Source organism: Aedes albopictus, chromosome 2 (assembly GCF_035046485.1).
Source record: "Aedes albopictus strain Foshan chromosome 2, AalbF5, whole genome shotgun sequence".
Lineage (NCBI taxonomy): Eukaryota > Metazoa > Arthropoda > Insecta > Diptera > Culicidae > Aedes > Aedes albopictus.
The window spans coordinates 87217768-87237777 of NC_085137.1; the positions used below are offsets into that span (position 1 = coordinate 87217768).

Genomic DNA, 20010 nt, shown 5'->3' on the forward strand with positions numbered 1-20010 from the left:
AAAAAATCGCAATATCAGAAAACGAATATATTCCGATAAATATTCATGAAGTAATCGAAAGTTCCAGCGACAACAGGGAATTTAACGAAATAAAGTTACGTTTCGGTAAAGGTTTTTATCTTATGATCAATAAAGGATATTTTTCAAGTTTGGTTATCGATCGATGAAGTTGTTTGAACATACACTGAAGTTTTTTACGCGGTCCGTCCTTAAAAAACCGCGTTATTCAAAAACGGTCGGAAAAACCATGTTATTTCAAAAACCGTCGTAAAAAAAGTCCACGTTTTTTTTTCGAAAACACGCGTAAAATAGTCAGGATCACATCCACCATGACTTGACTTTTTTACGACGTTTATTGAAATAAAGCGGTTTTTTACGAAGTATTTTAAAATAACGCGGTTTTTTTACGCGGGACCATTACCGTCGTAAAAAAAACTTCAGTGTATGTAACGAAATAACCAGTAAATAATAGTCGACGTTAATCTTTATATTTTGGTAAAGAACTTTAACGAAGTTTGTGAAATGGTTGACCGGGATCTGCACTTGCATTGCCATCTTTAAGATCAACGTATACCTATAGGTGAACTGGAGACGAGAACTATGGAAAACAGTCAGATGTGAATGTAACGGTGAATAGAACTATCAAATTCGTTGTCCCGTTCTCCATCCAAATGTGATCGAAAAACTTTTTCGATGTTTACTTCTTGGGGATAGGTCCTTTTCCTTTTGCAAGATAAACTTTGACAACTAAATACATTCAATTTTAGTCACAGGGTTTAAATTAAACAAAACCAGACCTTGAAAAAGCAGAATCCATCTACTCAAGTGTTTTTTTGTTTGTGGCTTGCGTTGTGTTGAGTTCATTCATAAATTTCGCGCTGCTGCTGATGCTCCTTCGCGGCCTCGGTTCGACGACGGTCGCCTGTGTGGCTTGGTGTGTTTTCATCACACAAACGCACTCACACTCTCGCACATTGACGGTCGAGAAGAAGATGGCAAGTTGCAAGGATTTTATCTCGTGAAAAATGTAAAATTGTGCACGGTTTTCGTAATGTTTCGACCTAGAAATGGTTGCAAAAGTGAACTAAAGTGACAGTGCTTGTAATGCGATAGAAATTTGATTACGAAACAGTGTTTTAGCGGTGTAATTTAAAGAAAGAAAATTTGTCAGGGAGGGGGACCGAAATTAGTCACCCCCTTGTTGGGCTGGTCGTCGTCGTCGTCGGTGGGTTTTGGACAAGCACAGCAGCAGCGAACGTCGAACAAGGAGGAATCGCAAATAAAGAGATCGCGTCGAAGGAATTTCTTCTCGTCGTCACCAAAATAAGTGGTGCTGGTGGTGGCTGACTGGCTGGGAGCAGTAATAACAAAAACAACAAGCATTACCATTGCCCCAGCAGCAGCAGCGCAGCTCTGGCGCATTTGAGTGCAAAGTGGAAGGCGAAAAAAAGTGATCAGTGAAGCGAACGCAGTCAGTCGGTGTGCTCTGGGAAAATGGCTTACATCAATGTGGCCGAATGGAGCAGCGATCAGGTCACGGACTGGCTCAAAGGTAATAGAGTGGCGAAGGTGTTTTGTGGGGTGGACTTTTGGGTGTATCCTCATCGTGTATCAATCCAAGGTTTTCGTTTTATGGTTGAATCTAGCAACCCAGCCATTGAAAAAAAACTAGGGGTGGGGAATGTCCGAGATATAACCGCAATGTTGACGTAGGACAAAGGCTGGAACGGTCAAAACCAAGACACGCTGTCAAAATTCAAATGGGTGGAGGTATGTGTTGTGTTGTAAAATTGTTATGTATGATTCCCTTCGGTGAACACATTCATTGACTAGTTCAATAATTATTTTATTTTGAAGGTAAATGATCAATCAACCGTTCTTCGAAAGTATTTTCATTGAACGGATAAAATTATTAGAATATTAAATGGCGCTAGATAGACCATTTTGACTGGAGTTTCACGTAAAGTAAAATAATCTGGATACGACAATACGTTGTTTACATCTGAAAAGAAAATTAAGGGCTTCAGTCTGTCGCTTTTAATTCGTCCCCTTGATGCTAGAACTAGGTAACTCGAAAATCATAGTTTCGAGAAAAACGACTTTGAAAATTTTACAATTTTTCATGCAGTTGTTCCAAAGGTATGGAGCCTTTAAAATAATTATTTTTCAGCATTGATTAGTTATTCAGCTTCTACTCTTTCTGTTACAAGAAACAGTTTTGAACTACATAAGTGACCCGATTTTGTCAGCCCCTTTTCGGAACACATTTTTTGTTGTCTTCAATAACTTAAACAGTTTTTCAAACTTTTTGTTCCTGTATATTCTGCATCTCAGCTGTAGTTTGGTGATAAATATTATTAAATTGCATAAAATGTGATCTTAAGATAATGAGAGCAAAAAGTTCGTCGCAAAATGGGCTCCTTACTGTATTTTGGTTTAAACCTTTGATAAAAACAATAAATAGTTAAAAATTGTCGAGTTACCTAGTTATAGCACTCAATATGAAACATAAATAATGGAGGAGACATCGTTCTTTTCAGTTTCTTGTTGCAGTATGCAAATTTCAAAGGGTTGACATATTGAAATTACCGTGTAATTACTGAATTTGCTAGGATGCCTGCTATATCACCACATGACACCTGAAAATGTTCATAAAAGAATCGTCTACGAACAATCATAGTTTTGAGCTAAATCAATACAAGTAAATATTTTAAGTTTTCAGGCCTAAAATGAAAAACAGTAGTAGATTTTTAATCTACTAATAAAAGAATGACTAGTAACATTTCCACGTCCAAGCGTCCGATAGCTTTTAACCTGTGCGATTGGAAATAGATATGATTGTCTTAGTTACCTAGTTATTAGCGTGGTTCAAAAAATCGTTTTTGCTCCACACCGCTTATTCGATTCCTATCCAGATTATATGCCTTCTCCCAAAATTTGAGCTCATTTGGTTGAAAACTGAGACTGCACAAGCCCTTCAAAGTTTGTATGGGAATTACTATGAGAAAACGATGTTTTTCATTCAATCCACCGTAGCATTACCCCAAATGTCCTAGTGGGTTAGTTGACCCATGGTAATCCTAGGCTACTCTATCAGCTACAACTTTGCCGAAGACCACATTCAAATCGAACGCCTCATTAATTAGTTATCGGTTTGTATCCAACTGGCCAAACTTTAACAGTGATCCACCAGCTTGCCAGCAGGCAACATTGCTGCATATGGCGCCAAAGATAGCACACTGAATTCATGGCTACTATGTTTCACTGCAAAATGCAGTGATGCCCACCGAATAGTTTAACCATCATGAGTAAAGATTTCGATTCTGGATAAAAATCGGTAACTAATTAATGAGGCGTCCGATTTAAATACGGTCTTCGGCAAAGTTGTAGCTGATAGAGTAGCCTAGGATTACCATGGGTCAACTAACCCACTAGGGCACTTGGAGAAATGCTACGGTGGATTGAATGAAAAACATCGTTTTCCCATAGTAATTCCCATACAAACTTTGAAGGGCTTGTGCAGTCTCAGTTTTCAACCAGATGAGCTCAGATTTTGGGAGAAGGCATATAATCTGGATAGGAATCGAATAAACGGTGTGGAGCAAAAACGATTTTTTGAACCACGCTACTAGTTATAGCACTCAGTTCTTGTATTCTACACTGAGATACCTAGTTTTGAAAATGGTGAATATTTTCGTCGTTTATAATCGTAATTCATTGGTCTTTGGATATATCATAGAGCTAAAAAAACTCGATATAATGGTATATTCAACTCAAAACCGTCAAATTTCGAGTTACCTAGTTCTAGCATTAAGGGGACGAATTATCCGATACCTCTTGAGGAATCATTTTCGCTGATCCCGAAAAGAACCGTTTAAATAACGGAAGATTTTGGCAAGAAAATTGCATGAATTCATCACGCAATGCGAGTTTATTTTATCCACACTGAATGCTGAAAGCCATCGAAAACTGACGTCGCTTGCTGCCGTGGATGAGATTCCTGGTGCTACTGATACACCATGGTCGAGAGTCGTTGCTGAGTTGGTGTGCGGCTGCCTAGCTGGGAAGTGATATCCACTCTCCTTGACTGATCCATGGAAAATGACGAAAGGAAACAGAGGGAACAGCTTTTATGCCCCTAGATTAGCAGATTGGGCTCCTCCCATTTGGTTGGCTTTCCAGTTTCTTTCGTTTGCATGACCCGCCCGCATGAGTCAGACGTTTCAAGACATCCACCTCCACCCTCATTGACTGATCCAACGAAAATGACGGAAGAAAACAGAGGTCACTGCGTTTATTCCCCTAGATTAGCAGATTAGGCTCCTCCCATATGGCTGGCTTTCCAGATTATTTCGTTTGCATGAGCCGCCCCGAATGCTCCAGACGCATGAAGCAACTAATCAACCGAGAAATGAGCAAATTTTCATTGAACGGATAGGGTAACCAAAATATTGGATAATTTCGTTCAGTTTATTTCGAAGAATGTTTAAACTTAATTTTTAATTGAACAATTTTTCACGCAAAATAGTCCGGATAGAATAATGCGTTGTTAAATTCCGGGTGGAACCATTAGGCGATTAGGCCATTAGTGACCAGCTGTGCTGGGTGTGTTCAATCTTTCACTTTTCAGTTGCACCACACTTTTCTCGTTCGATGGAATGAAATTAGCTGATTCACAAACTCTTAAGGAATAATTTACGGTGGTCCTGAACAAGACCGTTTGATTAATTGACGATTTTAGAAACGAAATGGCATGAATTCACCATGTCACGCAATGCGTGTTGGTTTTCTCCGTGCTGAATGATAAACGCCACCCAAAACTGGACCGCCGCTTGCTGCCGTGAATTAGAATAATGACCAGTTTCACTATTGCTGACAACGATGCTCTGTCTTTTGCTTTTTGGTTGCACTACATCTCGATCGATGTTGGAAATTATCCAATTAACTCTTGAGGAATCATTTTCGATGGTCCTGAAAAGGACCGGCTTGAATAATGGACGATTTTGATGCATTGGTTTTCCCTGCGGAGTGCGGAGAATGCTGGACGCCGTCGAAAATTGGCCCACTGCTCCGCTGCCATGGATGCGATTCCAGGTGCTAGCATCAGCACGATAGCCGAGAGTAGTCGCTGGGTTATTGTGCTGTTGCCACAGCTTTTATACCCCTAGATTAGCATATAAAGCTCCTCCCATTCGGTTGGCTTTTCAGTTAATTTCGTTTGCATGACCCGCCCCTCATGCTCCAGACGCATCAAACGATTAATCAACCGAGAAATGAGAAAATTTTCATTGAACGGATAATGTAACTAAAATATTAGATGATTTAGATCATTTTAATATGAAAAATGTTAGAATTGAAACATTTTTCACGCAAAATGGTCCGGATATGATTAATGCGTTGCCAAAATCCAGGTGGAACAATTAGGCGTCATGATTGTTGCTGGTTGAGTCACCAAGCATTCAATCATTCACTTTTTGGTTGTACTTAAGTTTAAGTAAATTAACTCTTGATGTCATCGACCAAAAGTTTGGGGTCACCCCTCAAAATGATGTATCGGTCAAAAGTTTGGGGTCACTATCGTAAAACATGGAAAAGTGATTTGTTGATACCTTTGTCATCTTTCATTCAATTTCAATTCTTCTTGGCTTATTTGAAACATAATGAATGGTACTTATTGCATAGACATTGAACCACACATATTTGTAAAAGTTTACATACTTAAACTCAACGTAAAATTGCCTCATTTTTTGAAATGTGGTGAAATGTGTTAACTTTACATAACATTTTTATGTATAAAAATCGTTGAATACGTTAATTTAAAGACATCAAACGTAAATTTAGTTAATTGTCTTTGAAATAAGCCAAAAAAATAAAATTCAACGATAGATGACAAAGATGTCACCAAATCACTTTTCCATGTTTTACGATAGTGACCCCAAACTTTTGGCCGATACATCATTTTGAGGGGTGACCCCAAACTTTTGGTCGATGACATCAAGAGTTAATTTACTTATTAACTTTTTTTCTAGATTTTTTAGCCAAGTTCCGTAAAAAGCAGTTGGAAGCTAATAGAAAATAGGTTATATTACCGCTCTCATCTTAAAATTTGGTCGACCCAATTTCCAGCGACACTGCCGTAAGTTTATTTTCATTTTTTAGAAAATTTGGCAACTTTGGGTAAAGTTTACATACAAATATTCTTGTAAAAGTTTCACCTAAATCATGTTCAAAGTTACTTTGACTTATTATCTTTTGAATGAGACCTAGGGTTTTGAAATCGGATGCAAATTGGCGGAGGTATGGGCCTGAAAAAATGACATGTTTTTGAGGGGGTGACCCCAAACTTTTGAGCGGGAGTGTATAAGCAATGGCAAACAGTTCTGTAAAAATCAGATCTTCAAGTCATCTGATATAGTTATACTGATCATGCTGCTGCCTAGTATATCGAACATTTGTCGAAGTCATTTATGTGTCGGGAAAATATAATTCCAAGTTGGTGAGAATATTACAAACTGAGGGAGGGTAATAGGCCCAATCAGACCCCTGAGTGGGCAATGTGGGTTAGTGTGTGGGAATGCCATTGAGGGTTTGTAATATTCTCCGAGGCTTTCGAAATCCAACAGGGCGCGTCCCCGGGTTGCGGATAGGGGGAAAAGGGAGATTTTTCGCATTTGTACTGTAATCAGCCAATGTGATATTATCTTCTATGGTGTTGTAGTGCGAATGAATGATCTCTTTCTATGGGAATTCGAATCTTGTAATGTATTGTTTATTAACTTCAATTTTCTATGCTTGACAAGGTTTTGAAGACAAACATGAGATGAGAGAATTGCCTAATAGGAAAGTCACATCAGCAAAGCTTTTACATATGCAAATGCTATCCATGGGGTCATGTCTATCATTTAATATGTATGGCAATGACTGGTTCTTACCTAGTAGGGGTACTACAAGACCACGCGGACAATTCGATTAAAGGTTTAATTGGGAATAATATATTTTCCGGAACTGAAGAGACATTTTTCCAAGGTGACTGGCGAATCGGAGAGGGTATAATTGACAAAATAAACAATCTGGTGCTTTTGATTTCTGTGACTTGCTTGGCATTTTGTGGATTATTGTTGTTTTCTTGGTTTTGAAAGGTATGAGATTCACTATTGAGCCTTAAAATTATTTTGCATCTGAATAGCATTGATATCGTCAAGTCTGTACCAACACCCTAATCCCACACCAAAATACCCTTTTCCTATCCCATGGCGTTTATGTGGTCAGCAAAGACTATTCAGCCATTACCCCTCCTTATCATCGGCTTTGGACTGACTTGCGCTCTCATTGCCCCACCAAATGCTGCAAAATGAAAATGAAAATATAGGAGATGCTTGATAAATAAGTATTTATTGCAATAATGCTGTTTCACTAAAATGCCTAACCATAGGCAAGGAAATTGGTTCTACATTGTTATCTATCATTTTGATATATGCTTCGTATTCAAAATAATTGAAACTTAGTCCACGGTGTACAACATTAAGAAGAGAATTCCAGATCCTCCAAGTATGTTAGACCTCGCAATATGTTCCAATTCATTATCATTGGATTGCACGTGGAATGTAGCTAGCCAGGAACGGATCTAATGAAAGGTTCATTGGCTCTGAGCCCTTCTGCGGGATCTCAGACTGCTCTGTAAAAATGTAACTGAATAAATATATGGCCAGTCAAATCACTTCAAACTGGAATGCACTTTCCCATACCAGCCAATCCAAAAGGGTCGTAATGATAAACCCCAAGAAAACCCAACAACTATTAGGTCTCAAAAAAGGGGTCTCAACATCTACACCGGTCTAATAACTGGACACTGCCCCTGCAGATACCATCTACAAAAGATCGGAGCAAAGCAAACCTCAAATTGTCGCTTCTGTGACGAGGAGAGAGAAATATCAGAAGGACGTGGTTGGCTTTATAAAGCTAGTTTCGCCAGAATGGGAGAATCACATACTGTAACTCAGGATATCTATTCATCAATAATAGATGGTCTTGAGTTCAGTCGATGCTAAGGTATCTCAGTGACAAACATGTTTTTTTTCCTGTTTGGGACATAGTACCACTGCGACCATTAATTTGATCTATTGTGGTGTCATCCTCTTTATTTTTGCCGTACTGAAAAGACTCATCACTATGGAGAAATGATCATCCTCACAGCTATTGGCGTGTTTCCCAATCAGGTACTGCATTTCGTATGAAATCCAATACCTGCTTGGGATGAGAGGCCCAGATTAACATGTTACTTAGGGCCGATTTCTTCACCCTGGCTTAAGCGTTAAACCTGGTTTAACTATATGGGTAAGCCTGGCTTACCGGTTAAGCCGAGGTGAAGAAATCGACCCTTAGATAACTTGCGTATCTCACAGCAAAAGGGTAGGTATATCACAATAGTTCTAAAATCTGGACGCAGTGATGTTCACCCGACAAACGAGAAAGAGCAATACTGTTCCGGATGATTGGAGACGAGTGAGGGTTATAGCCATCCAAAAACCTGGGAAGCCCGCGTCGGATCACGACTCGTACCGTCCTATTGCGATGTTGTCCTGCTTACGGAAGCTGCTGGAGAAGATGATTCTCAATCGGCTCGACAAATGGTTTGAATCGAACGACCTTCTATCAGATACTCAATTCGGTTTCCGCAGATGCAAGGAAACGAGCGATTGTCTTGCGCTGCTTTCTACAGAAATTCAACTGGCCTACGCTCAAGACCAAATGGGTTCAGTATTTTTGGATGTTAAGGACTTTTGGACATTTGGATATCAAAAGCCATGCAGTTTGCGGTGATGTCCTTTCAGACAAACTCCACGAGTGTGAACTTTCTCCGATTTTAAACAACTATTTGTACAACTTGTTGTCTGAGAAGCATATCTTAGTTTAGTATCATACAGGCGTAACTGTTCTCTTTGGTTAATAACTTAGCAGGCAAAACAGTTTCGGTTGTTTTTATTGTTCTAGATGCTAGTCCTAGATGTCCTTCACCGAAACGTACCAAGAGATCATCCGAACATTGGACGAATTTTCCGGAACAATCCGAAGAGAAAATCGATGAAGAGAAATCGATCATTGTAGATACGCCCGTATGATACTCAGCGCGAGATATGTTTTTCTATCATGGAATTGGGACAACTTCACGAATCAGCTATATGGGTCTCCCCCAGGGCTCATGCTTAAGGCGAAACTGGAAGCATTTCCTCATTTTTTTGGTTTTTGATTTTTTATTAAATAACGAAGCAATATTTTTAAAATCGGTTTTCGTGCACATGTAGAGTATGGATCAGGGTATCTGCTGAATTTTTTACGCTGTAGAAAATGTTTTTAGTTTTTGCAGAAACCATTTTTTAGTAAAATTTTGATCAAAAATGGTTTCTGCAAAAACGAAAAACATTTTCTTTTGTGTAAAAAATTCAGAAGATACCCTGATCCATACTCTACATGTGCACGAAAACCGATTTTAAAAATATTGCTTCGTTATTTAATAAAAAATCGAAAACCAAAAAGTGAGGAAATGGATCCAGTTTCGCCTTAAGCTCCCTTCTTTACAATTTTTACGTCAGAGATATCGACAAATGTCTCGTGGAAAATTGCACGCTACGACAACTTGCGGACAACGCCGTGATTTCTGTCACCGGACCAGAGGCGGAAGATCGGCAAGGACCATTGCAAGATACTCTGGACAATTTGTCTGCTTGGGCTGTAAAGCTGGGTATCGGTTAGCCCCTAGGTTAGCCCTTTCCTCCCCACGACTTTGAACGACTATTTCTATGCCAAAAAACCGTTTCCAGCAAAAGTGCTTGAACAAAAGTAATTGCAAATTGGCCAAATTTTTCGAAATCAACATAAAAAATTTTAGTTGTAAATCAATAGCATTTTGATTGTTTATCAATAGTTCCACTCTTGAAACAACTACCGTGAAGGCACCATATTTGACGCGGTTAAGAAAATTTTGAATTCAAACACCTGTTAAAAAATGAAAACTCAACCGATTATGACGAAATTTTGTACCGTGATAGTCAAACCATTAGAGAATTTGAGAAAAATAAGTTGAAAGTTGATTCACGTATATTTTATTATGTTTTTCAACTTTTTCGTGGAGCACTAGGGGTACCTAAATTGACGCATCGTTTTTGCCTGTGTGCTTAATTTGACGCTTGTGTTCCTTATTTGACGCATTCGATCAAAAATCGACTTTTTCTAATAAACTACCATATTTTTTTGCTTTCAATGTTTGGATAAGCTTAAAATAGAGATTATGGACGCAGTACGAATTATTCCGAACATTTAAAAAAAGGGTCTTTCACAAAATACGCAACGATAAGGAGCAATGCCACAGTACTATAATCCGTACAAAAGCATACACTTGTACTACCAAAAGTTGTTACGTGATGTGGATAGGCTTTTGATTTTAGTGTTATGTAATATTTGAATGACCCATAAATTCGAACAATGTGTTCCGATTATCGCTTAGAGCTTTAGAGTAGGCTGAAACATCTCTTCCCCATTGAGCAATATGATTAAATGAAAGCGCCCTTCTTTCTTTATACATTGAGGCAACTCATAAATCACGTAAACTAACATCAACGCAGCTAAACCTTCAATACCCCATTTACCTTTTACCTATTGTATGCAAACAAATGTTTGTAATGTAGACTTAGTCAGATCCCTCTTGTCTATAAAAGTTTAAGTAATTTATGAACAACCCCCTAATAGATAAATACTTATACTCCCACAGACACCATGGCTTCGCGTGATGTCTGTGATGCTCCCTTGTTTATAAATTTACAGATTTCAATCTGGATAAAGACTTCACAGTTCATGCTCGATGCCATATTTTACTGTGAAAATAATAAGGAACACAGTCCCTGGGCTTGGATTATATCTTCCAGGAAGCTTTGAATTCAGGCATGTGGCCGATGTGCTTTGCAGTAATGATTGGAATAGCTGAATGTATAATCAATGGCAAACAATTCTGTAAAAATCAGATCTTCAATTCATCTGATATAGTTATACTGATCATGCTGCTGCATAGTACATCGAAATCGAACATTTGTCGAAGTCATTTATGTGCCGGGAAAATATAATTCCAAGTTGGTGAGAATATTACAAACTGAGGGAGGATAATAGGCCCAGTCAGACCCCTGAATGGGCAATGTGGGTTAGTGTATGGGAATGCCATTGAAGGTTTGCAATATTCTCCGAGGCTTTCGAAATCCAACAGGGCGCGTCCCGGGTTGCGGATAGGGGGAAAAGGGAGATTTTTCGCATTTGTACTGTAATCAGCCAATGTGATATTATCTTCTATGGTGTTGTGGTGTTGTGCGAATAAATGATCTCATTCTATGGGAATTCGAACCTTATAATGTATTGCTTATCAACTTCAATTTTCTATGCCTGACAAGGTTTTGAAGACAAACATGAGATGAGAGAATTGCCTAATAGGAAAGTCACATCAGCAAAGCTTTTACATATGCAAATGCTATCCATGGGGTCATGTCTAGCATTTAATATGTATGGCAATGACTGGTTCTTACCTAGCAGGGGTACTACAAGACCACGCGGACAATTCGATTAAAGGCTTAATTGGGATTAATATATTTTCCAGAACTGAAGGGACATTTTTCCGAGGTGACTGGCGAGTCGGAGAGTGTAGAAGTTTCCGTTTGTTGAACAAAATAAACAATCGGGCGCTTTTTCTTTCTATGACTTGTTTGGCATTTTGTGGATTATTGTTTTTTGGTTTTGGAAGGTATGCGATTCACTATTGAGCTTTAAAATTATTTTGCATCTGAATAGCATTGATATTGTCAAGTCTGTACCAACACCCTAATCCCACACCAAAATACCCTTTTCCTATCCCATGGCGTTTATGTGGTCAGCAAAGACTATTCAGCCATTACCCCTCCTTATCATCGGCTTTGGACTGACTTGCGCTCTTATTGCCCCACCAAATGCTGCAAAATGAAAATGAAAATAATAAGGAACACAGTGTGTCTAATTTGACGCACAAGATATTCATACTATACCAAAACCCTGAAATTGAAAACATTTTGAACAATATTTTACGGTCAATAACCTATTTCTTATAGCTTTTAACAAAATAGTTGTAAAACAACACATATTTTGCTTGAAAACTGATGACAAATATTTAGCACTTCAGCTAAGGATTGGAAAAAATGACGCACACGGTTGATGAATTTTAGAGTTATTTTTCATTTACGTTTATTAAGAATCAAATATGGACTTTTTTCGATTAGGATGCTAAGAGTAAACGTGAATAAAGTTTAAACAGTCAATTTTTGAATGCTACTCTAAGCCAAAGTCAAGTTATGATAGGAAATATTCAAAAGTGCGTCCATTTTGGACCCGCGGCAAATATGGTACCTTCACGGTAGTTGGAAGTTGGGTTTACCGTTTACCTAATGAGGTTACAATCATATTTTAAAAACTATTGCATCATATTCATCTAATTTCGTTTGTCTCGAGTTCGTCGAAAATTGATGGTGCTCTAGAGCAACCATGGGAAGTAGAGGGTTAGTTGTCTTTTCTAGGAAGCGTGATCCAGCCGATCTAGAGCTCCATTTTTTGGGTAGGGAACTCACTCATGCTCTTTCACATATGTATCTAGGAGTCTGGTTCGACTCTAAAGGCACCTGGGGAAAGCACAATAATTATCTGTATCAGAAGTGCCAAAAACGAATCAACTTCATGCGTACACTCACCGGAACATGATGGGGATCCCACATGGAAGATCTGATAAAACTATCGGACAACGATACTGTCCGTTCTCGAATACGGTAGCGTTTGCTTTCAATTCTCCGCCAAAACACACATCCTAAAGCTCATCGCGTTAGGCTGCATGAACTCAACGCACACAATGAGTTTGGAGGTAGTGCTCCATTTATCAGATCGTTTCGTGGAATTGTTTTGCTTCTTTCATTATAATTGAAATGTCATGCCTCGAGCATGCATATTTTAGAATAACGTTAACAGTATGTTTCAATTTTTCCTTATGGATGCCTTCAAGCAAGCTCTTGTTTTCAGCATATTTTCGCTAATATTTGGCAGTATTGCTATATCATCTGAAGTAGCTCAAACATTAATTTGAGATGCTTCAGTTTGATGGAATACTTAGGTACCTAAATACCATTCATATCAGCGTGTTGTAACAATACATTCTGTTGTTGATCTTATTTATCGGGAAAGTGATTGGAATTGGGTAATGTGTAAAATTAAAAAAAATGCGCTGGAAAAACCTGGAAAACTTTAGGAACTATATTTTGTCTTTTGGGGTGACATCCTGCTTCCGTTGAAGCTTAAAGAAGGGTTATAAAGAAAATACCGGAAATGTGAACCGATTACTATCTTTAAAAACAGGGTACTTCGAATGTCCTTAGGGATTTTTTAACTTAAAAAAATCCACCTTTAAAATCTACTGTTTTAAAAAAAAGTTCAATAATTTAATAAATATTTGAGATATTGTTGTTATTATTATGAATCCGAACGTTTTTTTTTCAAACACATTTGTAGATTTTATTACGAAGCTCAGCTGAGCACATCATTTGAATTAAAGCAGAAAAAGGAGAAACAAAACTTTTTATCACGATGAAACAGAAACTGGGTCACCGCCACCATCTCGCAAATGGGAGCATATTCCCGCATCGCATTTGTGACGTTGAAGTTACATGAAAGCTAATTCTGTTCCTTTCCTTTTCTTTATCTTACCCATGCCCATTCTAGGCCTCGACAATTCTATGTACCACTACGTGCAGTCGTTCACCAACAATGAAGTTGGTGGCGAACAATTACTCAACATACGCCCCTACGAGCTGGAACAACTGGGAATGTACTCTATCGGCCATCAGGAGATTGTGCTGGAAGCTGTTGGATATCTGAGGAATTTCGTAAGTATTTTGAGTCTAGTAAAATATTGTTGAATGAACAATAAAATGGAACTTTTCATCTACCATTTCAGAACTACAACCTGGACAAAGAGAATCTACAGCTACTGGCGTTGAAAGTAGCCCTGGCAGCGCGATCACTGTGCAGACAACTGAAATACTCCGATCAAACCAAACTCGAAACGCAGATATTGAAGGATATTAGCCGTACGGTGGATGAGGTGAAACCGTTGATAGGATGGCTTGATCGGCCTCCATTTAGAGGTAAGCATTTTACAGAATTTAAATCTGTATTTAAATGCTTTATTCATATTCTTCATAATTCTTCTTTATTAGGTCAATGCCAGTTCGATGAGCTCCGGAAGCAGATCATTAAGCTCGGTATCGAAATGGCTACGATGGGTATGCGCGATCGATTTTCCGTCAAGCCGGTTGAAACGGTACGTCATTTATCAGTCGAATGCTCCCACCAATGTAGATAATTTAATTTGTCTTTCTAGATCTCCCACGTGGCAGATAAATTGGCTAAAGTGGCTGACTACATCATTCAAGACGTCTCCGATCCGATGGTTCTCCAACCGGCGTCGCTGGATCTGGTGACGTTGAAGAAGCGAGAATCCGATCTTGGATTCTTGGTGATGCCAAGCTTGAACGGAATTCACAGGTATGTACTTAGCAGCACGTGTTATGCAATCGCATTTTCGCGCAAATATTTATTCATGCCGACGCATATAAACAAACCATAAATCTAACTCATCTCGTAGGATTGCTGAAATAAAATTTAACTCACCCGCGCACAACTCTGGCAAAGTGGAGGAAGGCGATGAAATTGTACAGATCAACTACCAAACCGTGGTTGGTTGGGAGTACAAAAAAGTGCTGATGCAGCTGCAGGAATCGCCACCTGGTAAACACTGAATTTCTCGCGCTTAATGTTCGTTTTTGATTTTTTCATTATCGTTTCATTCCAAATAGACGTTCTGCTGACGTTGAAAAAACGACCAAAGCATACGAAGATTTACGGCCAAATTTACATCAAACCGTACCGGTTACCGAGCAAGAAACGAGCGCTGCCGTACCGCCTAGGTGAAAGTCTGCCCAGTCCTCGAACGGAGCTGTTCGCGTTGCAAGATTTCAGTCTTCCATTGGCTCGTGTCCCGGAAAAGCATGTCTCTTCTGATAGCGAATCGGATGGTAGTGACATTCTAACGCCGACGGATGTAAAAAAGTCAGACAAAGATATTCGACTGTACATGCCCAAACCGAGGGCGGTTCTCCAAAGGCGGCACACATTGTCCAACTTCAAAGACCTGGTCGTATCAGGTTGGCACGAACGCCAGTCGAAGCTGCTTTCCACTGATCCGCAAAGCCTGCGGGACAAATCGCTTTCCTTTGGATTCGGATTGGAAATGGCTCCCCGGCCAACGACCTGCTTGGGAATGGTTGCCGGACCCGGCAATGCTGCCGGATCATCTGAACCGGGTAAACTGAACAGTTTTGCGGGATTGAAGGGGTCCCTGCCGGACATCATCCCACCGAACGATCCACCAAAGTCAGCTGACGAGGATGGCGAAGACTACAAACCGGGAATTTCCAAAGTGGTGCGATTCGAGTCGAATATGAAGTTCGAGGAGTGCCATGTTGATACCAAGTATACCTGCAACGTGGACAATACAGTGCTGGAAACGTTCGAGCCGATTCCATACGCGGACGAAGAACTACCGGCGCAAAGTGTCAACGAACGAGTGAAACGCTTCGAATCCATTGCCAACAAACAGTGTGCCAACAGTAGTAATGTTGCTAGTTCCGCGACAAGTGCTTCCAGGTAAGTTGTTGGCAATGAGTTGTCACATAGAAAACTAGAATTTTTATTTGGTTCCCGGTCTTGAGGACTGGGAGTTTTAGATTGATCATTCAGGTTTCTTCAAAGCGCTGAAAACTTTGATTAATCAGTTGAGAAATTCATACGATATTTATGTAACATTATGCACAAAAAGCAAATACCTATTCTAACACAAATGGTTTCTATTTTCAGTAATAGCGAAAACAGTAAAGCAACGATTTCGCAAAGTCAAACCGAGAAAAGTTCAAATAGCGGTGCAACCAAAGGTGGCAGTGGTAACAGCAATATTAGCGCTACTTCAATCAGCAGTGGCACAAGCGGCCCAAGACCAGGTATTAAACCGATACCCATGCAAAGGCAAATCTCGCGGGAAACCGATATTGCAGAAGCCATAAACACGGTGCTAATAAATCGGGACAATGTGAAGCGAGGTCGCCTGGACAAGAGTCACAGTACACCCGCATACGATGACGATGGTAAGTTGTTTAAAAATTATGATCCCACTTATAAACTAACGAATGCCACAATTACAGCAGACATACCTCCGGCAATCGAGCCACGCAAGGAACATCTATTCAAAGCACCTCCCGTACCACCTCCACGGCCAAAAAAGACACTCGAATCAAGCAACATCAATCTAGTTCCGGAAAAACCTCCTCCACCATCGCCGGCGCTCTTAGCGGCGGCCGCCGCCTTATCCGCACCCACCACTCCGGCTGATTTGGGATTCATCAGTCCTCAGCAAGCATCCGTTTCCAGCGCTGATCACGGTGAAGACAACAACAAATCCAAACTAGCCAATTTGGTTGATCTGAAAAATAGAGACACCACCAGTTCGCACGGGGAGCCACCGCCAAGTCCTTTCGTTCTCTCACCGCCACCAAAACCGGCGGAGCGGATCGTGGCCCCTCCTAGAAGGGTACCGGTTGCGAAGCACTTTCTAGAAGGACCACTCGAACCCCCTTCGGAATTGCTTACACCGAACAAAACGAAAGGCTTAACACTGAAGAAGAAAAACTCCATCCTATCGAAGAGGCGGAATGTGTCCCTGAAAACGCTGTGCGTTAGTGACATACAGGGTCATCTGTACCGCCGCACGAAAGACAGCAGTGGATTGGCGTACTGGGCCAAGTACTACTTTGTGCTCATAGATACCACACTCTATGGGTTCAAATCCAAGGACTCGCACAAAGCCAACAGCATGGTGTTTTTGTCCGGGTTTACGATTTCGCTGGCGAAGGAAGTTCATTCGAAGCCGTACGCGTTTAAGGTGTACCACCCAAACAAGACGTTCTACTTTGCGGCGGAAACTCAGGAAGCGCTCGGTCAATGGATGGAGTACATCAAGCAGGCCACCCTCAAAGGTAATGTATGGTGTAGGTAGTTGCTCTTTTCAAGCTGTTGGATGGCGACTGGCTTGCTCTCAATGTGTTAATGTAACGTGCTTTTCTTTCAAATGGTCATTGCTGATACTATTACATTATCTTACTAAGCAGTTTGGTTGAACTATCGCATCGGGTAAACCTGATGTTTAAAATTTGATGGTCTATTATAGACTAGCTAATCTTGGTTATCCCTAAAGTAACTTGGAAGTACTTCTGAGATTCTGAGAGGTCCATGAAGTCTAATTGGTTATGTTATCCTACTGTTTCATTATGAGCAACCAGTTTTTCAAACAAACTTCCACTGTAACGGTTGTAGATACCAACTAATAACAATTGTTACCGGTGTACTTTACATTGAAAGCAAAGCAAGATTAAAGTGTTAACATATTCCATAACTTCTTACAGGTAATAATGCTGCTCCTGGTAGCGGATCGGCCGATCACAACGTGAAGGAACTATTTTCGGAAACCGACAGCTCGGAGGACGAATTCAGCTTAATGGATAGTCAAACCAAGCTTAACCTGTTGTGCACACCATCTCCCCAACTGTCGTCTTCTGTTAGAAGCACCGAAAGCCATTCGACGCATAACGACTCCAATCAGAGCAGCACTCCAACATCTTCCAAACAGGACAAGTACCATCTGAACTTCGGATCGTTGAAAAAGTTCACCAAAAGCTACCCCTTCAACTCCGATGGAAACGGGTCCAGCGGCGGCGGCAGCAGTGGGAGCAGCGAGAGCAGGTTTTTCGGATTTTTTAGCTCGGGCAAAAATGTAGAAAAATCCAATTCTAGTGAAACGCCAGTTCCCACGTCGCAGTTTCGCAGCTACCGAAAGGTTCCGGGCAATAGTGCTATTCATAACCACACACCAAGCCCATTTTCTGTCGAAGCAATGCCATCTGCAGGACAGGATCAATTGAAATCGGCAAGCAATCTATCCCTGGCATCCATCAGCACCAACCACCAGTACAATGTTCCTCCGGTCATTCAGGCCCCTCCCCGTGCACCCACTCCAGTGGAAGAAAGACCTCAACCTGTGATAATAGAGCCGACTCCACCGTCGGAACCATCCACACCCATTCCTTGCGAAACGGACGAATTGCTGAATCGTGCTAAGAAAACCAAACGGATTTCACCACACAACTTCATCCATGCTTCCAATCCGAATCTGGTGGAATTTGATTTCCAAACGTCCAAGCACATCCTACAATCGGTCACCAATTGGGATCCGAACCCATCGCATGGCAACCAGCACAGCATGATCACACTGAAAGAACTAATGCTGCAAAAACAAGCGGAAGAGGCCCAGGATATGTACAATAAACGTGTTTGCTTAGGCGTAGAGAAAATGGACGATCGTAGTTTGAAGAAAACGCTTTCGAAACAGAGTGATACAAAGCCGGAGAACATTGTTGTCCACGTCCCGGAAGCGGTCAACAAAATACAAAAACGGCGTCTTCCGGTCACGCCGGATTATGCTCAAAGCTTCAAGCTGGATGATGAAGACATCCTCTATACAAGGAGCAAAGAAGGCCAAAAGCTACGAGATTTCGGGTATGAACTAATTTCCGGCGATGATACATTCGATTTGAAAAATTCTTTAGCCGCATCTGTTGCTAGTACAAGCACTCACCATGATAACAAACGCCACGAGGGCAGTGGCTCAGTCAAAAAGAAAAGTCGCAATTGGATCAACTCCGAAAAGCGGAATGAGGAATCCTCCTCGTCTGACCGTTCCTTACGGGATAGCTTCAAAAAGTCCAAAAATAAAGCAGTCATGCTAGACAACCTCAAGGCGAGCAGCGAAAAACTGTTCCAGTTCAAACACCACAGCAGCAATAACGATAAGGAATCGTTGAAAACCAAACAACTGGATAAAACGACTCCAGCGCTCAATGTGAACCTGAAGCAATCGGGGGGACCGTTCGGAAGTCTCGGCAAAAGCCACCATCCCGGAACGCCCCTACTCGAACAGTCGACCATATTCAGCTCAACCACCTCATCGTCCGGTGGCTTTATTACATCGAACCACGTTCTCCCTGGCGGAGGAGGCCCCAGTAGCTCAACCATTACGAGCTACCTTCCCGGTGGAATCAAAAAGTCCAACACGTGCAATAGTTCCTCGGACTTTAAGGAAAACACATCCAAGGTGCAAAATCTGCGCAAAAACTCGGCCCCGGAGCGTACGACTTCGTACCTGACGAAGCTTTCGTTCAGTGGTTCCTCGGGAAAGACGCCCAAGGAGAAGAAGCTTCTGGGATCGCCGGGACTGCACCGTGCCATCTTCGGGAAGAACCAGCAGCAGCCCACGGTCATAGACCATGAGATATTCTCGCCCATCACTTTTACTAAGGTGAGTGGCAGACACGTATACCTTTCAAATCATACAAACTAGGTAATCAATTTTATCACCAAATTTTCAGCCAAGCAATCTCCAACAATCGGACAGCTCCCTGCAGTCCAGTTCCACCATTACCAGCACGATCACGATCGGCAATGTCCAATCGACGGCAACGACCACTTCGGTGCTGACCAGCAACCTCTCGAACCGAACCTCGCCGGACTACCCCAACATGGAGTACCCGCCGGTGTTTGAACCGGAAACGTACTCGCTCAGCGATCCGACCATGACCCTGCTGAAGCGTCGTCAAAATCATCACCCGAAATGACGACCCCCGAGGCGGTTGGCTACACTTCGCGAGCATGAGTGCGGATGAAGCTGGTTTTGCTACAAAACTTCAATACGTGATTCTTAGCGATTAGTCTGAAATGATATTATGTACTCTTATGGGATAAATACTGATTCGTGTTAAATTTAGAATGTTATACAATTCCAATTAATCGGAAGGT

General features: G+C 41.0%; 1 protein-coding gene across 2 annotated transcripts; it reads left to right on the forward strand.

Moving 5' to 3' along the window:
- Nucleotides 1–877: 877 nt before the first annotated feature.
- Nucleotides 878–20010, forward strand: LOC115262467 (uncharacterized; the record flags this gene model as incomplete). 2 transcript variants are annotated; one of them, XM_029864877.2, is given in 11 exon segments in its annotated part: nt 878–1552; nt 13771–13934; nt 14006–14195; nt 14268–14371; nt 14432–14595; nt 14696–14838; nt 14907–15756; nt 15967–16250; nt 16311–17138; nt 17565–19513; nt 19584–20010. In XM_029864877.2, coding segments are annotated over 11 exon segments (4980 nt in total). In that variant the 5' UTR covers nt 878–1494.